The sequence below is a fragment of the Mus caroli genome, chromosome 1, assembly GCF_900094665.2.
Source record: "Mus caroli chromosome 1, CAROLI_EIJ_v1.1, whole genome shotgun sequence".
Taxonomy (NCBI): Eukaryota; Metazoa; Chordata; class Mammalia; order Rodentia; family Muridae; genus Mus; species Mus caroli.
In genome coordinates, this window is record NC_034570.1 from 57316660 (window position 1) to 57333099 (window position 16440).

Sequence of the window (16440 nt, forward strand, 5' to 3'; positions counted from 1 at the left end):
TATAGAGCTGTGTTGTATTGTGCAAGAGGCCAGAGCTTAATGCCGAGTTTCATCTTTGGCTTACCACCTTATTTTTTGAGACAGTCTCACACTGAACTTGGAACTACCTGTTTTGATTAGACCTGTTGGCCAGTGAAGCCGTGGGATTCCTCCAGCCTTCACTATTCTGCGGTCTAGATGTACACTGCCTCTCATGGTCCTGGTTCTCATGTAGGTGCTGGGGAATCCAGACTCAGGACCTCAGACAACAGGCACTCTACCATTGCAGCCATCTCTTCCAGCCTTAGGCTATAATCTTTTAAAGGCAATTTTAGCAGAGAAATTAAAAAGGGCCAATAAAGAAGATTTTTTATAAAGATGGGCATAGTGGTGTAGGCCTTTAATTTTAGCACTTAAGAGGCAGAGGTAGGCAGATCTCTGTGAGTTTGATGCCAGCCTGGCCTCAAACATAGCATGGTGAGTTTCATTACAGAAGGGCTACATAGTAAGACCTTGTCCCCTCCGAAAAGAAAAGGATCTTTATAATATGACCTCACTGAATTTACCTAATATTATGTTTCAACATTAGTCTGGTACATTTATTTTAACTAGTAAACTCATAAAACATTACAGTTTATACCTTGTTCACAGTAATTTTAAGTTGATTTTTCAAACTAAGAGTTCCTAGTTTGACCTCTTTCTGTTTTAGGATATTCACCTTCTATTAGCTTATCATACCTTAGGCCTCTTTTGTCTATGATACCATTTTTTATGGGGCTAAGTAAGATGATATTGACATTTTGCACTGGAAGTTGCTGCTAATTGAATGCTTCTTGAGAGCCAGCTTTTCTTTCTTTGAATTTGCTCAAGTGCCTACCATAGAGTCTACTACTGAGTTAGAGAGCCTTTAGTATTTAGTAGGTGATTGCTATGACTGAATTAAGACTATGACAACATTTTTAGGACAACTGTTTGTCTATATGAAAGAAGGATCCCTAAAATGTTTTGAATCAAGCTTGTTGTGCTGATGGCAGTGAGTATAAGAGATGAACTGACAGATTTTTCGATAATGAAATTTCAGATCTTTAAAAAGGTAATTAAAAAATTAAATTGAAAATATAGTATACATAAATATAATTCAAAGGAACATTCAAAAAATGATTTAGTCATAAGTCTAAAGGGTACGATGGTACTGTGTCTATAATTCTAGCTACTTGGGGAGCTGAAGTGGGAGCATTGCTCACCCAAAAGAAAGGTCAGCCTGGGCAGCATAGCCAGACCATCACTTCCTAAAAAAGGAGGCAAGTTCTGGAGAGGTGGCCCAGCAGTTAAGAGCACTTGCTGCTCTTCTGGAGGTCCTGAGTTCAGTTCCCAGCTCACAGCCATCTATAATGGGATCTGATGCCCTCTTCTCATGTGCATAATGACAGTGTACTCATAAACATAAAATACATAAATTAATTTTTAAAAAAGAGAGAGACAAGTACATATTCCCTTTGACACCCCAGACTTCATGTTCACTTTACTAAAGGAAACAGATAGGACTAGCTTCTTACATGTGCTTCTACAAATAGAATTAACTGTATACAGTTAATTTTTGACATAGCTCTTAAAATTTGAGGTTGTAGGGATCAGATCTAGGGCCTTGCATACACTTGGCAAGTGCTTTAGCAACTGAGTGACATCTTGAGCCTCTGGGTCAAACTTTGTAGTGTTTACTGTGATAACTGAAAAATGGATAATAGAGACTTATTTGCATTTTTGTATGTTCAGGAGCCATTTATTTATGAAAGAGCAATTTGTGGATTTATTATATCTTCTATACTAGCTAACTTCCTAAGGTCCATGGAGTGTACAATCTGGTATTCCTTTTCCTCTAAGAATGGTCCATAATAGAAAGAAAACAATACCATGGATTGTAAGCAAGAACTAGGATATCTTAATGTTTTCTCCCCTTCTTTTTTAGATCTGCACCAAATGAGCCAGAAGAGGCAGCAGCAGCAGCGGCAGCAGCAGCAGATCCTGGATCACCTGAAGTGGTGGTTTTGGATGACTCTGATGAGAAGGAGGATGATACTGCAGATAGCAGTGCAGAGAGGAACTCCGAGGATTCAGCATCTGTTGAAGAGATAGATTATAGACCTGGTACTTCTCAGGAGGTTGCAGTTCGACCATCAGTTATTCAAAAACTGGAACGGGGACAGCAGCAGTCCTTGGAATTGGCTCATAAAGTTGAGAGTGGTGTGAAAAAAGTTAATTCAGTCGGTGTTGTTCAGGCTACAACTAGTGGAAAAAAGTTAGTCCGTCCCCCTGTGATTTGTAATGCTCCTGCCAGCTCTTTGCCTAGCGGCTCTTTCGAGAGACCAGTTGCGGCTAACAGTGTTCCTCGGTTAGTACTGGCAGTTGCTTCAGATTCCTTTCCAGCTTGTGACACAGAGAACCTTGAAACATACTTTGACTCCCCAGATCAGGGCCCTAGCAACCCATCATCTCAACCCAAAACTAAAGACCCAAAAAAGAAACTAAGTATAAATTTAGACAAATTGCTTGCACAGAGAAATCTTAGGGCTAAGGGTGCGTCTTTTTCCCCTGTCGTACGAGTCCGTGAGCTAACAGGTCCTGAGCTTTGTTCTGTAAGAGCTGAGTCTTCTTCTGAGTTAGAGGCAGGTACAGCAGGAAACCCAAGGGAGACTGACACACTACCAGAACAAGCACGTGAAGGTGCCATTCCAAAGCGTCGTGAGGCATCTCGTTCAAATACAGTTCGTCCCCAAGAAGAAACACGTTTGGTTCTTAATAAGCCAACACTTCTGAAACAGAAGCGCTCAGTGAGTTCTGAAGAGAGGTTCGGTCATGGGTCTCGTCAGGCAGTACCTGGTCCTTCCCAAGCTGCTGTAGGAGACTTAAGTCTTTTGGAGGAGGAAGTGGAGGAGGAGAAGCAGGAAGAGGAAGAGGAGGAGCAGGAAGAAGAGGAGGAGCAGGAAGAGGAGGAGGAGGGAGTTGACCAAGAAGATGCGAGTTATGAATCTAGAGGTTCTGACGTGAGTTTTGATTGTGGGTCCTCTTGTCAGTCACTGAGTGCCCTATCTGAACTGACCACCAGGGAAATAAATGTATCAGAAGAAACACATGCTTATGCACAGCCTAGGAATGAAACACCCACTGTTTCTGGAGCAACTTCAGATAATGGTAGCAGTTTTCGTCAGGTGATTACACAGAACATACAGCTCATTAGTCTGGTTGATGAAAGCTATGAGTCTAGTGGCTCTGAAGTGAATTTTGATGGTGATGACTCACTACCGTCAACTAGTCACCGTCCCCCACAGCCCGTGGAAGTAGTAGTGCCCCTTCGTTTGGTTGACAAGAGCTATGGAAGTGGTAGCTCTGAACCATGTGAGGATTCCGGGTCCTCAGCTGATGAGACTCCAGCAGCAGCAAGACAGCAAAATCCTGTGAACAACACCCATGCAAACCTGGTTGATGAGAACTACGGGTCAAGTAGTTTCAGTTCTGACAGTGATGCAGCTCTGGACCGTCCCCAGATGCCTGTTCAAGAAAGAAGCCCAAGAGACAGAGCTGTCGAACAGGAAAATGAAGAACAACCCAGTAGTGCTACAGCACATCCTGAACATGATGGTTCTCTTGAGACAGTGGCTGATGAACTCCAGAGAGAATCAGAAGAAATAAACCTTCCGAACCAGAAGAATACCAGCCTTGGGGATATGAACTGTGAGTCTCATGGTCCTGAAGTGGGTTTTCATGCTGATGCTCAATTAGAGGCTGATCAATCTCCAGTAAACCCTGAGGAAGTAGATCTTGACCTAGAAAATCAGAGTGTTCACTCTGGCATTTCTAACCTAAGTTTTGATTCCAATGCTTCTTATCAGTCAGCTAATGATCAACCTCAAGGGGCTTGGGGTGAAGTAAATCTTGATGAGTTAAATGTCGACATGGAAGTTAAGAGCAATGGCTGCTCCAGTTCTGAGTTGACATTTGATTCCGATTCCCCTCTTCTGTCAGTTACTGAGCGGTCTCTGCTGGATTTTGAAGGATTAAACGAAGATGACTTTAACCTGGAAGATGAAAACTGTGTGTCAAGTAGTTCTGACATAACTTTTGATTCTGATATTCCCGATGACTCAGTAGCTGACCAACCTCAAGTAGCTGTTTATGAGGAGGAACCTGTTGGTCTGGAAAATAAGAGTAATGAATCTTGTGTTTCTGGAATAACATTTGATTCTGATATTCCTCTTCATTCAGGAAATGATCACCCTGAAGTAGCTGTTAAAGAAGTAATCATTCAGGAAGACGAAAACGTTCACTTAGAAGGGAAGAATGACAATCCCAGTGGTTCTGAAATATGTTTGGATTCTAATGTCCCTCTTCATTCAGTGACTAATTCTGATGTAGCTGTTAAAAAGATAAATCCCCCCAAAGAAGATCAGGTACATAGAGAACAAATTGAACAAAAGGAAAATGAACCTACTGATTCTGAATTAAATTTGGATTGTAACTCTGTTAATTCAAAGCCTGGATGTTCTGAAGATCCCATTATATTACGTGTTTCTGAAACAAGATTGGATTCTCATGTCCCCTTTCAGTCAGTTATTCGCAAATGTGAAGTAGTTGTCAAAAATGTCTGTCTTCAAAAAGAAAAGCATGCTGAGTTAACAAGTAAAAGCACGGAATCTCATTCTGAAGTAAGTTCAGCTTCTACTGCTTCTCACCCAGTGACAGAACCTTATGTAGGTAAAAAGGCAAAGAGAAAGACAAAGCATCTTGAGGAAGTCAACAGTGATGATGAATATGGTGGCTCTCAACCAACTTTCAATTTTGATGTTTTTCCTCGGACAATGACTGAAAAACCTCAACCAGCTGCTTTGAAAGAGGGCCATGCTGACCCAAAAGATAAAAATACTGAGCTTAGAGGGATGGCCGTAAATCTGAATACTGCTGATTGTCTTGATTCAGTCCTTAGCCAGCCTCAGTTAGCCTCAAATGAAAACTGTGTTGAACTGAAAGACACTGATGGCAAACCCAGTGACTCTAAAGCAAGTGCTGATTCTACCGGCCATTTTCACTCCCTGCCTAAACAAGAGTTGGATGTGATTTCAAAAATGAACGAGTGGAAAAAAGAGGCAAAGGTTCTTGAACAGAAGATCAGTGATCTTATTTATTCAAAAATAATACATGACTCTAATGTTTCTTTTCGTTCTGCAATGGATCAACTTGAACTAGCTCTTAAACAAATAAGTCTTGGTAATAATGACCAAGTGTCCTTGGAAGATAACAGCCAAAATACATGTTCTGAGACAAATTTGGATTCTGGTTTCTCAGTCCAGGCAGTAGTTGAACCACCTGAACCTGAAGTAACTGTTTCGGAACCTGAACATGTTGAACAAGAAGGTAGAAATAACGTGCCTTGTGATTCTGAAGTAAGCGTTGATTCTAATGGCTCTGTCCAGTTAGAGGCTGGTCAGCATAGTGAAAGTGGTGAAAACAGAAGTCAGAAGGATACAGATGACACAGAAGGTAAGAGGGATGACGCTCAGGGTTTTGGAGTTACATGTGATTCCAATGTCCCCCAGCCATTGACCAGCCACATTGAAGTAGTTCAGGGGATTGACCATTGGAAGGATCATGATGACTTGGAAGATAAGCTTGGTGAATCTAAAAACTCAAAAATAAACTTTCATTCTGATGAACAACTTCAGATTGTGACTAATGCAACACAAGAGCCTGTTGAAGAAATAAATTTACTGAGAGGACATTCTAGTCCAAATGGTAATAGCTGTGAGCCCTATGGCTCTACAATAGTTCCTGTTACGAATGTCATTTTTTGCTCAGTGATTCAGAAACCACGTTTGCAAAAAAAGTGTACCAGTTTGAAAGAAAACGGCAGCAATCCTTGTCCTGAAGTAAATGTTGATTCCCGTGATGGTCCTGAAGTGAGTGTTGATTCTAATGATCCCTGTCAGTCAGTAGCAGGCCACCTTCAAAAACCTGACAAGGAAATGAATCTGAAGGAAGACCATATTTACCTGGAAGATAAGAGCTACAAGCTAGTTGACTTTGAACCAACTTATGATTCTGACGATCCTGTTCAGTTTGTAACAGTTCCATCTGTAGAGGCTGTGCCTATCAAAGAAGTAAACTTGCAAAAGGAGAATCCTGATGACCTAGAAAATGAGAACTTTCAGCCATGTTGTTCTGAAGTAGCATATAATTCTGCTGTTCATCTGCAGTCAGAAGCTGACCCACCTCAAGTGGCTTGCAAAGAAGCAGACCTTGACAAGAAAGCGCTTGACATAGAAGACAAGGGCAGTGTATCTTGTGTGCCTGAAGTGGTGTATGATTCTGACGTCTCTTTTCAGATAGTAGTTAACCAGGTTCAGACATCAGATGGAGAAACAGATTCACCACAGGTGGTGTTTGTGGATGTTGTGTCCAGTGATAGTGACTGTGACCGGGAAGTAATTTCTGATTCAAATATCCCTCTTCAGCTAGAGCCACCTCAGATGACTGTCAAAGAAACCAGTGATATAAACACAGATTCTCTTGGTTCTGCAGCAAACGAAAAGTACTATTGTAAATTCTGTGGTTGTGATTATGAAGCCTCTCAGTCAGTGACAAACCAATCCAAGGAAAGTTTTAAAATAATAAACAGGAAAAATGACTATATTATCCTAGGTGATTCTACTTGTCAATCTTGTGGTCATGAACTCAATTTTAATGCTGATCCCTCTGATCAGCCCACTACCTGCCAGTTACAACAGCCTGATCGTAATCTTATTGACCCAGAAGATAAGAACTTTGGATCTAAATGTCCTAAAAGAAAATTAAATTGGGAAGATACTGCTCAGCCAGTGACTCACCAACTACAGAAAACTGGAGAAGCCACCAGTCTTCGGAAAGATCAAAAAAATAGATTCAAAAGAGATAGGGGCTGGGAATCCAGTGATTTTGCAGGAGACCGTGCTGCCTATGCTGTGTCAGTGATTCGCCAAACAGCTGTGAACTCCTGTGGATCTGAGCTGAATTTTCAAGATGATACCTTCTATCACTCTGACATTGACCCACCTCAACCTAAGAAAAAAGGCCAGGGTAAGAAAGTGACTTTTGACTTGCGAGTAACTAAGTATGAATATCCACCAAACCCAATGTACGGGGAAGTAGAAGAGGTTGCAGAAGGTGATCTTAAGGAAGTAGTAGTTCATGAAATCTCACTTCAGGGTGAGGCTCCTCCATCAATTGTTGGAAAAACATGTCCTCAGGGGAGAGAAGATGATGTGAAGACAAGCACACAGGCATACCAAGGTTATTTCTATAGTTACTATGATGGTGGCTCTGAGACCAAGAAAATTCTTATGGGTGAAGAAGAAAAGACTATCAGGTCTAATGTTAATCAGAACACCACATCAATTCAACATGTTAAAGGTAAAGTTGGAGACACTGGTGACTTTTCAGTGGACTTAGGTAAACCGTCTTGTTCCTTAGCAGAGGGGCTTCATCAGCAACATGGGCAGGTGACTTCTCAGAACCAAGTAGGAGTGAGATGTGGAGTTCAAGCACGTTCCGGGAAGAAAAGGAAAATTACAGAACAAGAAGAGGACTCACCAAAGAGGAAGTGTTTCCACCATGACAGCCAGAAAAAAAAAAGGGCTCAAGCTGGGATAACTGGGCTACCTGAACCACAACCTAGAGTTTTAGAGCCTGTACAGCCCGATTCCTTGGTCTATATTTTCTCTTCTCTAAGTATGAAGGAAGATCAGTCTTTGAATACACCTAAAACAAAGCCTGGCAGTGACAGTGATTTACGACATATATACAGTTGTAAAGAACATACCTCTTCTGGCCCACGACGTAAGAGAACTGTAATTAATCCTCCACAGAACCTAATGGTACCAGAAGTTGGCATTGATCTTAATAGGCATGACCCAAGGCCCAATGCAGGAGACAATGGTGCCAAAAGACAAAACCTGGCTTCAACATCTTTTATGGCAATGCCGAAAAGATCTGTGTTAAAGTTCCATAGGACCAATCAATCTTCATTTCTAAAAAAATCAGAAGATGTGGGTGCTACTCAAGTTCCAAAGGATAATTTCCAGCAGACTCTTTTAAATCGTGATGGTGCCAAAAATTTTCCCAAATCAGCTAGAAAGGAAGATCTTGAAAGTCAAAATCAAAGGAAATTTTGGAAAAAGAAGATGGTTGCAGCAAATAAATTATGCCTCATCAAAAATGCTTATAAAACAATGGTTCTCCGGAAAAAATCAAAACTAGCTTCAGAAAAGCTGGCTATTTGGATTCAGCTGAAAGCGACCGACATCATCAGGAAGTATGTCTCTAGATGCCATGGTGTTGTGCCCCGGAGGCATCTATCAAAGACTGTTCTTATAAGAATGCAACTGAGGAAGAAGAAAATAGTTGCCAGGAAGATAAAGGAAGCCAAGAGAGCAGCTGAAGCGCTAGCGCTCAAGCTCTCGCGCCCCTCGTGTCCCCCGCGCGCCCCGTGTCCCCCGCGGGCCCCGTGCCCCCCTCGTGCTCCGTGCCCCCCTCGTGCTCCGTGCCCTCCGCGGGCCCCGTGCCCCCCTCGTGCTCCGTGCCCTCCGCGGGCCCCGTGCCCCCCTAGTGCTCCGTGCCCTCCGCGGGCCCCGTGCCCCCCTCGTGCTCCGTGCCCTCCGCGGGCCCCGTGCTCCCCTCGTGCTCCGTGCCCTCCGCGGGCCCCGTGCCCCCCTCGTGCTCCGTGCTCCCCGCGGGCCCCGTGCTCCCCGCGCGCCCCGTGCCCCCCGCGGGCCCCGTGCTCCCCGCGCGCCCCGTGCCTCCCGCGGGCTCCGTGCCCCCCGCGGGCCCTGTGCCTCCCGCGGGTTTCGTGCCCCCCGCTGCCCCTATGCACCCCGTGCCCCCCGTGCCCCCTTCGCGCCCCGCGCGCCCCGGTTCTCCCAGCTGGTGCTGAAGAGCAGTTGAGCACTACTGCAGGACCTGCAGAGCTGCCTGCTCATCTTTCCAATGCTGGAGGAATAAAGCGCTACAGGAAAACTTACTTCCGGAGAAGGAAGAGACTTCTTCCAGTGAGAGAATATGACCTGAGAAGCTTGAGTTCCACACCAAATACCGACAGGATGGTGACACGGCTTGCAAGCAAGTCGAAAAGTAATGAGGCAAAATAAAAGTGCGCGTCGTAGCGGATGGAGACCTCAGTCCTTCACTTGGATGGAACACATTTGAGACTTGAATGCACATACTTTTCCCTGCTTTGGTGGGGAAACTGACCTTACACTATTTTGCTACAGATATTATTTTTCAGAGATTTTATATTCATTTAAAATTAGTGTTTAGGGTCCTTTTTTTTCTTTTAAAGATTTAAAAGCAACCTTTGTCCCATTTATGTAGAAGAGCTTCATCTTAATTTGTCTCATAATTTAGCATACTATATAGAATTCTGTTCCTTAAATCATGTCCTCTGAAAATCTTTCGTGCCAAAAAGTTATAACACTGGGAGAATGAACATAGCAAGCTTATTAATTTCATCTTTTAAACAATTGGGACAGATATCTATTTACTTAGTTACCACATTTCCAAGTTGAATAGCCAGTAGGTATTCTAACTGGATAAATAAAAAGAGCGACATTGTGCTATCTCGGTTTTCAAGTATCTCAGTTTTGTGATCAAACGATCACAAAATATATAACTTCTTTTTCTTTTAAAGTCATTCCATAAAATATTTAATCCAGTTTTTTTTAAAGCACCTGGTGAAAGACAAATTCTTTTTCATTTAAATTGGATCTGCAGGTCTGTAGCTTTCCTCATTTGCACACATACCCACAAATCTTTTTGTTAACATTATTAAGTCTTACATGGAAAAGATTTTGCAAATGTGACTAAGCTTTGAAGGTACCTTTTCTCCCTCTATTAGTAATCTAAAATGAAAATCCAGGTAATTTTATCATCTTATTTACTAATATTTTGGATAACATTTTTAAAATGATGAGCTTAAGCTGTTGGTTTGATAATGGCATGTGGACTGGCCATTAATTAGTGAAAAACTTGACATTTCAGAAAAATTAAGTTAAACTAGTAACCTAACTAGAGACCTACTTTTCAAGTGAAAAACAGTTTATACATCAGTTGATCTTAAACTATCTAATTACCTTAAACTAGCTAGATAGTTAAAGGTTAAGCCAATTTGACATTTTATCTTAAACTACCTAATTGAGTTTAACAGTTGAGATAAAGAGCTTGGATACACAGTGTGAACCTCTGTGGTACTTGAGTCTATTCCTTTGAGGGTCATTGACTGAGCTGGTGCAGATGCATCCCCTTTTCTTGTTCAGTCAAGACCTGGATCTTTTTCTGTCATTGATGTTATGAGGAAACACGAAGTTTCCCTTTACTGTGTAACTACTATATTTTATTGAAACTAGAGTCAGTGTTAAGATGTGTCTTGATTTCAGAGATAAAACTGTGTTACCTTAGAATTAATGAAATATCAACGTGGTTTTGTTCCAGGGGCCATTACTTAACCTGTGAGTCGTTAATGGTGATACTATAGTCATCTCTTTACTTCTAAATATAAGTGGTAATTATATTGCAGAGTGGACAAATGTGCTTTTTTAGTCGGCAAGTAACGTGTTTAATTTTTTCAACCTTGCCTCTTTATATTACAAACATTTTAATTTCTTTAAAAAAATTCTTAATGGGCTGCTAGTTTTTTTTTTTAAATCCTCAAAATTTAATTAAGGAAGAAAACTCTTTCACTGATTATGAAGTAAACATGAAAAAGTACTCTTTGTAGGTATTAATGTCTTTTGCAGCTCCCAGACACCATTAATAAACACTCTTGTAATGTAGGTGAAAAGTGAGAGTTCATACCTAAATAACCTACCATGTAAAAATGCCAGATTATAGCTATTGTGATTATGTCCCGCAATGATATTCAAATAATCAAAATTTAAAGTTAAAAATTTCACAATTTGGAAACTTGTCTAAGGACCTTTTAAAGGGAAAGCAAGGAAAAATTAAAATGTAAAATTCACATCGACAAAAATATAAAAATGTCTGGCACAGAAATTATGGCTTTGTTTAGCATTTTGCAAATATTTACTAACTTCTTGTAAAGATTATTATTTTAGACAAGATTGGAAACTTACTTAAAATTGTAATACTTAAGTTAAAAGTGAATTATTTCAGAATTTGATAGGATATAAGATGTGCCCCTTTGTCTACATAAATGTTGACTTAATTTTCAGGCTAGGTTGAAATAATTGGTTATTTTGTGTAGTCAAGAGTGCATTATATTCTTTCAATAGTAATACATCAAATTACAACCATATCATTTCATTAATCTTGTCCCTTTTAGTATCTTGAATAGATTTTTATTGTGATTGTCCTGGTGAAACAGTGTGTGGACAATATTGTGTAAAGAGTGGTTTTTTGCATTTGTGCATTTTAAATTATTTATGTAACTAGGGCTCTGAGTAACGCGTTTTGTTTTGTTTTGTTTTTTTTGCTTAAAGAAAAGCTATATTTAAATATTCAAATAATTATATATTTCCATGTAAGACTAATGTGAAGACCGATGTATTTTTTATAATGCAATTTAAAGTGTAAACTTGTTTTGATGTTATCAAGATAAATTTATTAAATATTGAAATTTGTGTGTACTCTCTCCTAATGTTAGAACCTTTTTCTGGAAATACTTAAAAAGAATCAGAGAGTAATTAAGGCTGAAGTAACTCTGTAAAAGGCCTGAGAGATGATAAATAAGATAATGCAAATGTTGATGCTGGCGAGAAAATTGTTTAACCAAAGATACATAGGTTGTACTCACATAAGTAATTATTTCAAAAGATTAAACAACCACTAACTTGCCTGGTGGAGTGATGGGGCAGCTGTTTGACTAGCACGCCTGCACTGAAAGGATTGAGTTCAGGAGGCAGGATCCATACATACCACCATCTGACACCCTCTGGGAAACGAACAATCCCAAAGCCTTCCATCTACCTCCCTGTCTTCTAGTGCCATAGCATCTGATAGTGACGACAGGATGACATGGATGAGTACGTGAGAGAATAGTGACATAGGTGCTTCTGACCCTAGAATTACTGACTTAGAACATTTGTTGGTCAGGGATTTTTGAGTGAGAATTATCTTCCTATTTACAATGAGAAGTTACTACTTTTTAGTAAAGGACTTTTATGTTTAGAAACATGGAATTATAGAATTATACACCAAAATGCCAACTCAAGTAAATTCAAAGTGAGGAGACATGGCTTTTTTTCATCTCTTACTCAGATGAACTCAAATATTGAGGGAAAAATTAGTTAAAACATTTCCTTTTCTTCTTATACTTCATGTGTGTAAAGTTCTAAGTGTTTTAAGCCATGGGCTTAATTTTTCAAAATTATTTGCTTTAAATAAAGATTGAATTCAGGATAAAGTATAGTTTGTTGCTGGATCTTTATATTATTTCTAGGTTTATTTATTTTAATGACTTTTAAACCTGGAAAGCAGTTTATTTCCCAGATTTATTATTCCCAAATTTAGTGTATGTACATATTGAGGTGATCTTGAGTCCAGCGCAGTGTCCCAAACTTGAACTGTATCATGTCCCTTGATCTTTGTATTTTGGAGCCTTGTTGGATAACGATAACGATCACTGTGAAGTGAGAAAATTGAGGCATAGAGTAGTTAACCCCTTCCTACCCGCAGCTATGGGCCATCTTGTAGTTTCTATCCCCTTAGAGTCATCTTCTCTGTTTACTTCATATAAGCAGTACCTTTATGTTAGTCTCTCTCTCTCTCTCTCCTCTCTCTCTCCTTTGTTTCATTTATCATGGTTAGGTTTTTTGTTGTTGGTTAGTTGGTTTTGAGAGTCTCCTATGTTATAGCATGCTGAGCATTTTGGGTTTTTAAATTACTTTTTAGCAGTTAGTTTTAAATCTACTTATTTTTTTTATATATTTATGCCTCTGAGAGTTGAATCCAGGGCCTTGTGCATGTGAATCAAGTGCTCTGCTGCGATGTACCTCCAGCTCTCAGTCTTGAATGACACCACTACCAGAACCTTTCTCTCCTGAGAACAGACGGGAAAGCCAGCAGGTGCGAGGCTAGCTTTGTTCCCTGCATGGTTCTTATTATCTGACTCCTCCTCAGAGCCAAGGCTGGACAGCAGAGTTGTCTTTTAGAGTGTTCCTGTGCTTACCTGAGTGTTGTATGCTCTCGTGGCCTTTGACTCCTCTTTGCCTACCCATCATGCCACTCTTCCCTGTGCTCCGTTCTCATTTTCACCATCAACACATCACCTCATGCTCTCAATCCTTTCACGGTAGAGTGCTTGCAGGTAACTGAGAACAAGAACCAACAAATTGCTGGGTTTTAATCCAGTTGTGCCACAGAGCCAGGAAGTGTGTTGGCAGCCTCTTGGTTAAGTTGCTCTCCTGCATAGTTAGATACTTACTGTCAAAATCAGGAAGTCAGCATTGATCTCACCTACCTACTCTGCAGACCTTAGTCAAATTTTGAAAATTATATCAAAATGCCCCTTGTAGGTCCTGGATTTGATCCACAGTTATGGACTTCATAGATACTTTGTTGTTTCCTCAGTGTGGAGCAGTTTCTCGCCTGTCTGTACTTGGTAGCATGGCATTTTGAAGGTACTGGTTTATTTGTGGAATATCCTTGAGTTTGAGCTTGTCTGATGTTTCTTTGTAATCTATGCATTTTTGGAATTTGGAATTTGTGTTCTCAGTGTGTATTAACAGAAGCCATGTGATGTCAGTTTGAATAAATGTGGTGATAGAATATATTATGTGTTTGTTTTTATTTTATATAAAAAAAGCCATTTGAAGAACCACAGAATGGGGGGGAGGGGTGTGCCCCAGAGGCTTTAAGAAATTAATTTACACTTAAAGTTTTCTTGGACCTGTTTATTGTATGTGTGTCCACATGTGGAGGTCAGGGGGGCAGTTTCTTCTACCACATAGTTTCCAGGATCAAGCTCATGGCATTAGACTTGGAGGAAGGTGTTTGCACTTGCACACCCATCTCACAGATACTTTTGACAGCTAACTTTTTGGGGTAGTTGTGACTGAAAATTTGGTGTCACACACTAGCAATCCTGGCCATTTTGGGGGAAGCTGAGGCAGGAGGGTTCCAAGTTCAAGGACAAGCATCACTATATTGTACCACAATATAGTGCAAACTGGGGCTTAGTGTGGTATGGTGACATTCAGGAGACTGAAGCCAGGATTATTGAGAGTCCAAGGCCAGTCTGGGCTTTGTAGCAAGACCCCATCTCAAAAACAACAACAAAAAACCAAAACCAAACCAAAACAAAAAAATCCATAATCATATAAGAGAGATGGCAAGCTTATGTGTATATTTAACAATCTAAGTTCACCCAATATCCCTACATGCCTGACCCAACTGTGGGTTCCAAGAATCCAAACACAAGTAGCAAGTGGTTTACTGAGCTGTACTTCTGTACAGGATAGGTACATTCTTTTCCTACATCCTTTTCAGTCATTCACTTACTGTAGGTGAAATTATGTGCAAAAGTTCCTTTTAACTATTCAGGTTAGAAAAAGACATTTTATACAAAAGCATAAGCACTTTATAGTACAGATTCCATGAGTGTGAAATACTCTGGAATAATCACAAGATCCAGTTCCCTTTCTTATCCCCTGTCCAGTATTCATGGCTAACGTTCTACATGTAAGCCCTCTGTGGGTTTCCTTTACATAGAGATTAGCATTCCAGGCCTGGGTAATTTCTTCCTGAGAAACATGGGAATTTAAGAAGAATGTGCTGGAGATATCAGTGCACACTGGTGGTGGTTATTCGGAAGCAATCAAGATTCCAGTCTCAAGATGAGCCCATTCTGCGAGTGAATTGCCTCAGTCTTGAACATGTGTGATTAGGAGAATAACATACTAAGCTCACACAATTTCCATCATTTCACTTAACTATAAGTTTTCCCACAGCCAATCAACATGTGGATGGATTTAAAATCAGTGTCATGCTTACAATGAAACACTAAAAGGGATTAAAAAAAAAGAAATTGGACAATTTAGGTCAATCTGGGGGAACATTCTAAATGGAATAAGCCAAATACATATAAACTAGTAATCTCACTTATGTGTGGAATCTAAAAGTGTCATACTCAGAAGTGGAGAAGAGAGCCTGCTTGAGATAGATCACTAGCCTGTCACCACTTTACAGATCATAGGCACTGAGAGAATGAAGTCAATAGATGAGACAGATTGAAGTCTCATGCACTGGCCAGTTGTAATGCGTAATCTGAAGTAAACTTACTCCTATCCACTACACCCGGGAGGAGCACAAAAATGCATTTCAAGAACAATTCCATGTAATGAAGAAACTGAAGTGGCAAGGCTCTTGCCTTGCTTTCTTGTGGTTTTATCACAGGCACTCAGAATTCTCACAGGACTCCATTGCTGGAGTGTTCTGACACTGGTCTACAGGTACAAGCATACAACCAGAGAAAGTACAACGTCACAATTAGTATATATTTCAAAACTAAACAATTTGTTTCAATGTTTTCACTACATAGGGTATTGGAGGTCATGGTCTTTCTACTGTGTAGATACAAAACTGTCGTTTTGGTTTTTTTAACTGCAAAAATTGTTAGTTAAAACCAAAACACTCACCAAGCTATAGAGAGGTTAAAATTTGTATATAATCTACACAGAGGTACAAGAAATTCTCCCATGAGGCTTGCTTCTACTCCTGTGGCCACAAAATTTTGAACATCATCCCAGAAATTTTCATTTATTTCAGAGTCTGGAGTGTCTGCCATGTTAGAATGAATACCTCTGTAAATCTGTTCCCCCTTCAAGAACAATGAGAAAACTGCATGAAAGGTCAAGTCAGACTTTTGGTCTCCAGAAACTGAAGGCTTACCATACTATAATGAATATTAAGGGAAATCTTACAAGTCTCAGGATTGTGTGCCTTTTGTAGCATTTTGAATGGCTCTCAGTACATGCTCTCCAATTTCACTGTAGTCTCGAACCAGCACATCTTGCACTGGGTTGCTAGGAAAACTGGGAGCTGCCATACTGCCTCTCCAAAACCCTATCCCTAGAACTGGCATTATTTGACTTGCCTTGGCAGCGTCCTGGAAAAGCCTCAACATGAAGAGGATTGTTCGTCATGACATGGAGTTAATGTCACTGAAAACAATCCTTGGGTCATTTCTGTTGAATACTCACTGGAAATTGTTTAACATCATAGCTACCTAAGATAGCATTACCAGGCAAAGCAAATGAGAACTTGGTCAAATATAGGCATTTTGGGAAGTTTTGAAGAAGTGTCAATAAGGAACTTGCAAGAGCTCTGGTCATTCCTGATGATTTAAAAGGTTACACAAAGATTGAATGCATGCCCTGGAAAATTCAGAGAAGACCTCATTCATCTCTGACTGACTAAAGACTCCAC

General features: G+C 40.4%; 1 protein-coding gene across 5 annotated transcripts in view; it reads left to right on the forward strand.

Annotated features, from left to right (window-relative positions):
- Positions 1-13772, forward strand: part of Zdbf2 (zinc finger DBF-type containing 2) — a 40899-nt gene extending 27127 nt beyond the window's left edge. For all 5 annotated transcript variants that reach the window (XM_021173318.2, XM_021173295.2, XM_021173312.2 and 2 more), the window contains one exon: positions 1946-13772. In XM_021173318.2, the coding sequence (XP_021028977.1) occupies positions 1946-9149 (7204 nt within the window). In that variant the 3' untranslated portion in view covers positions 9150-13772. The remainder of the gene's footprint in view (positions 1-1945) is intronic.
- The last annotated feature ends 2668 nt before the right edge of the window (positions 13773-16440 follow it).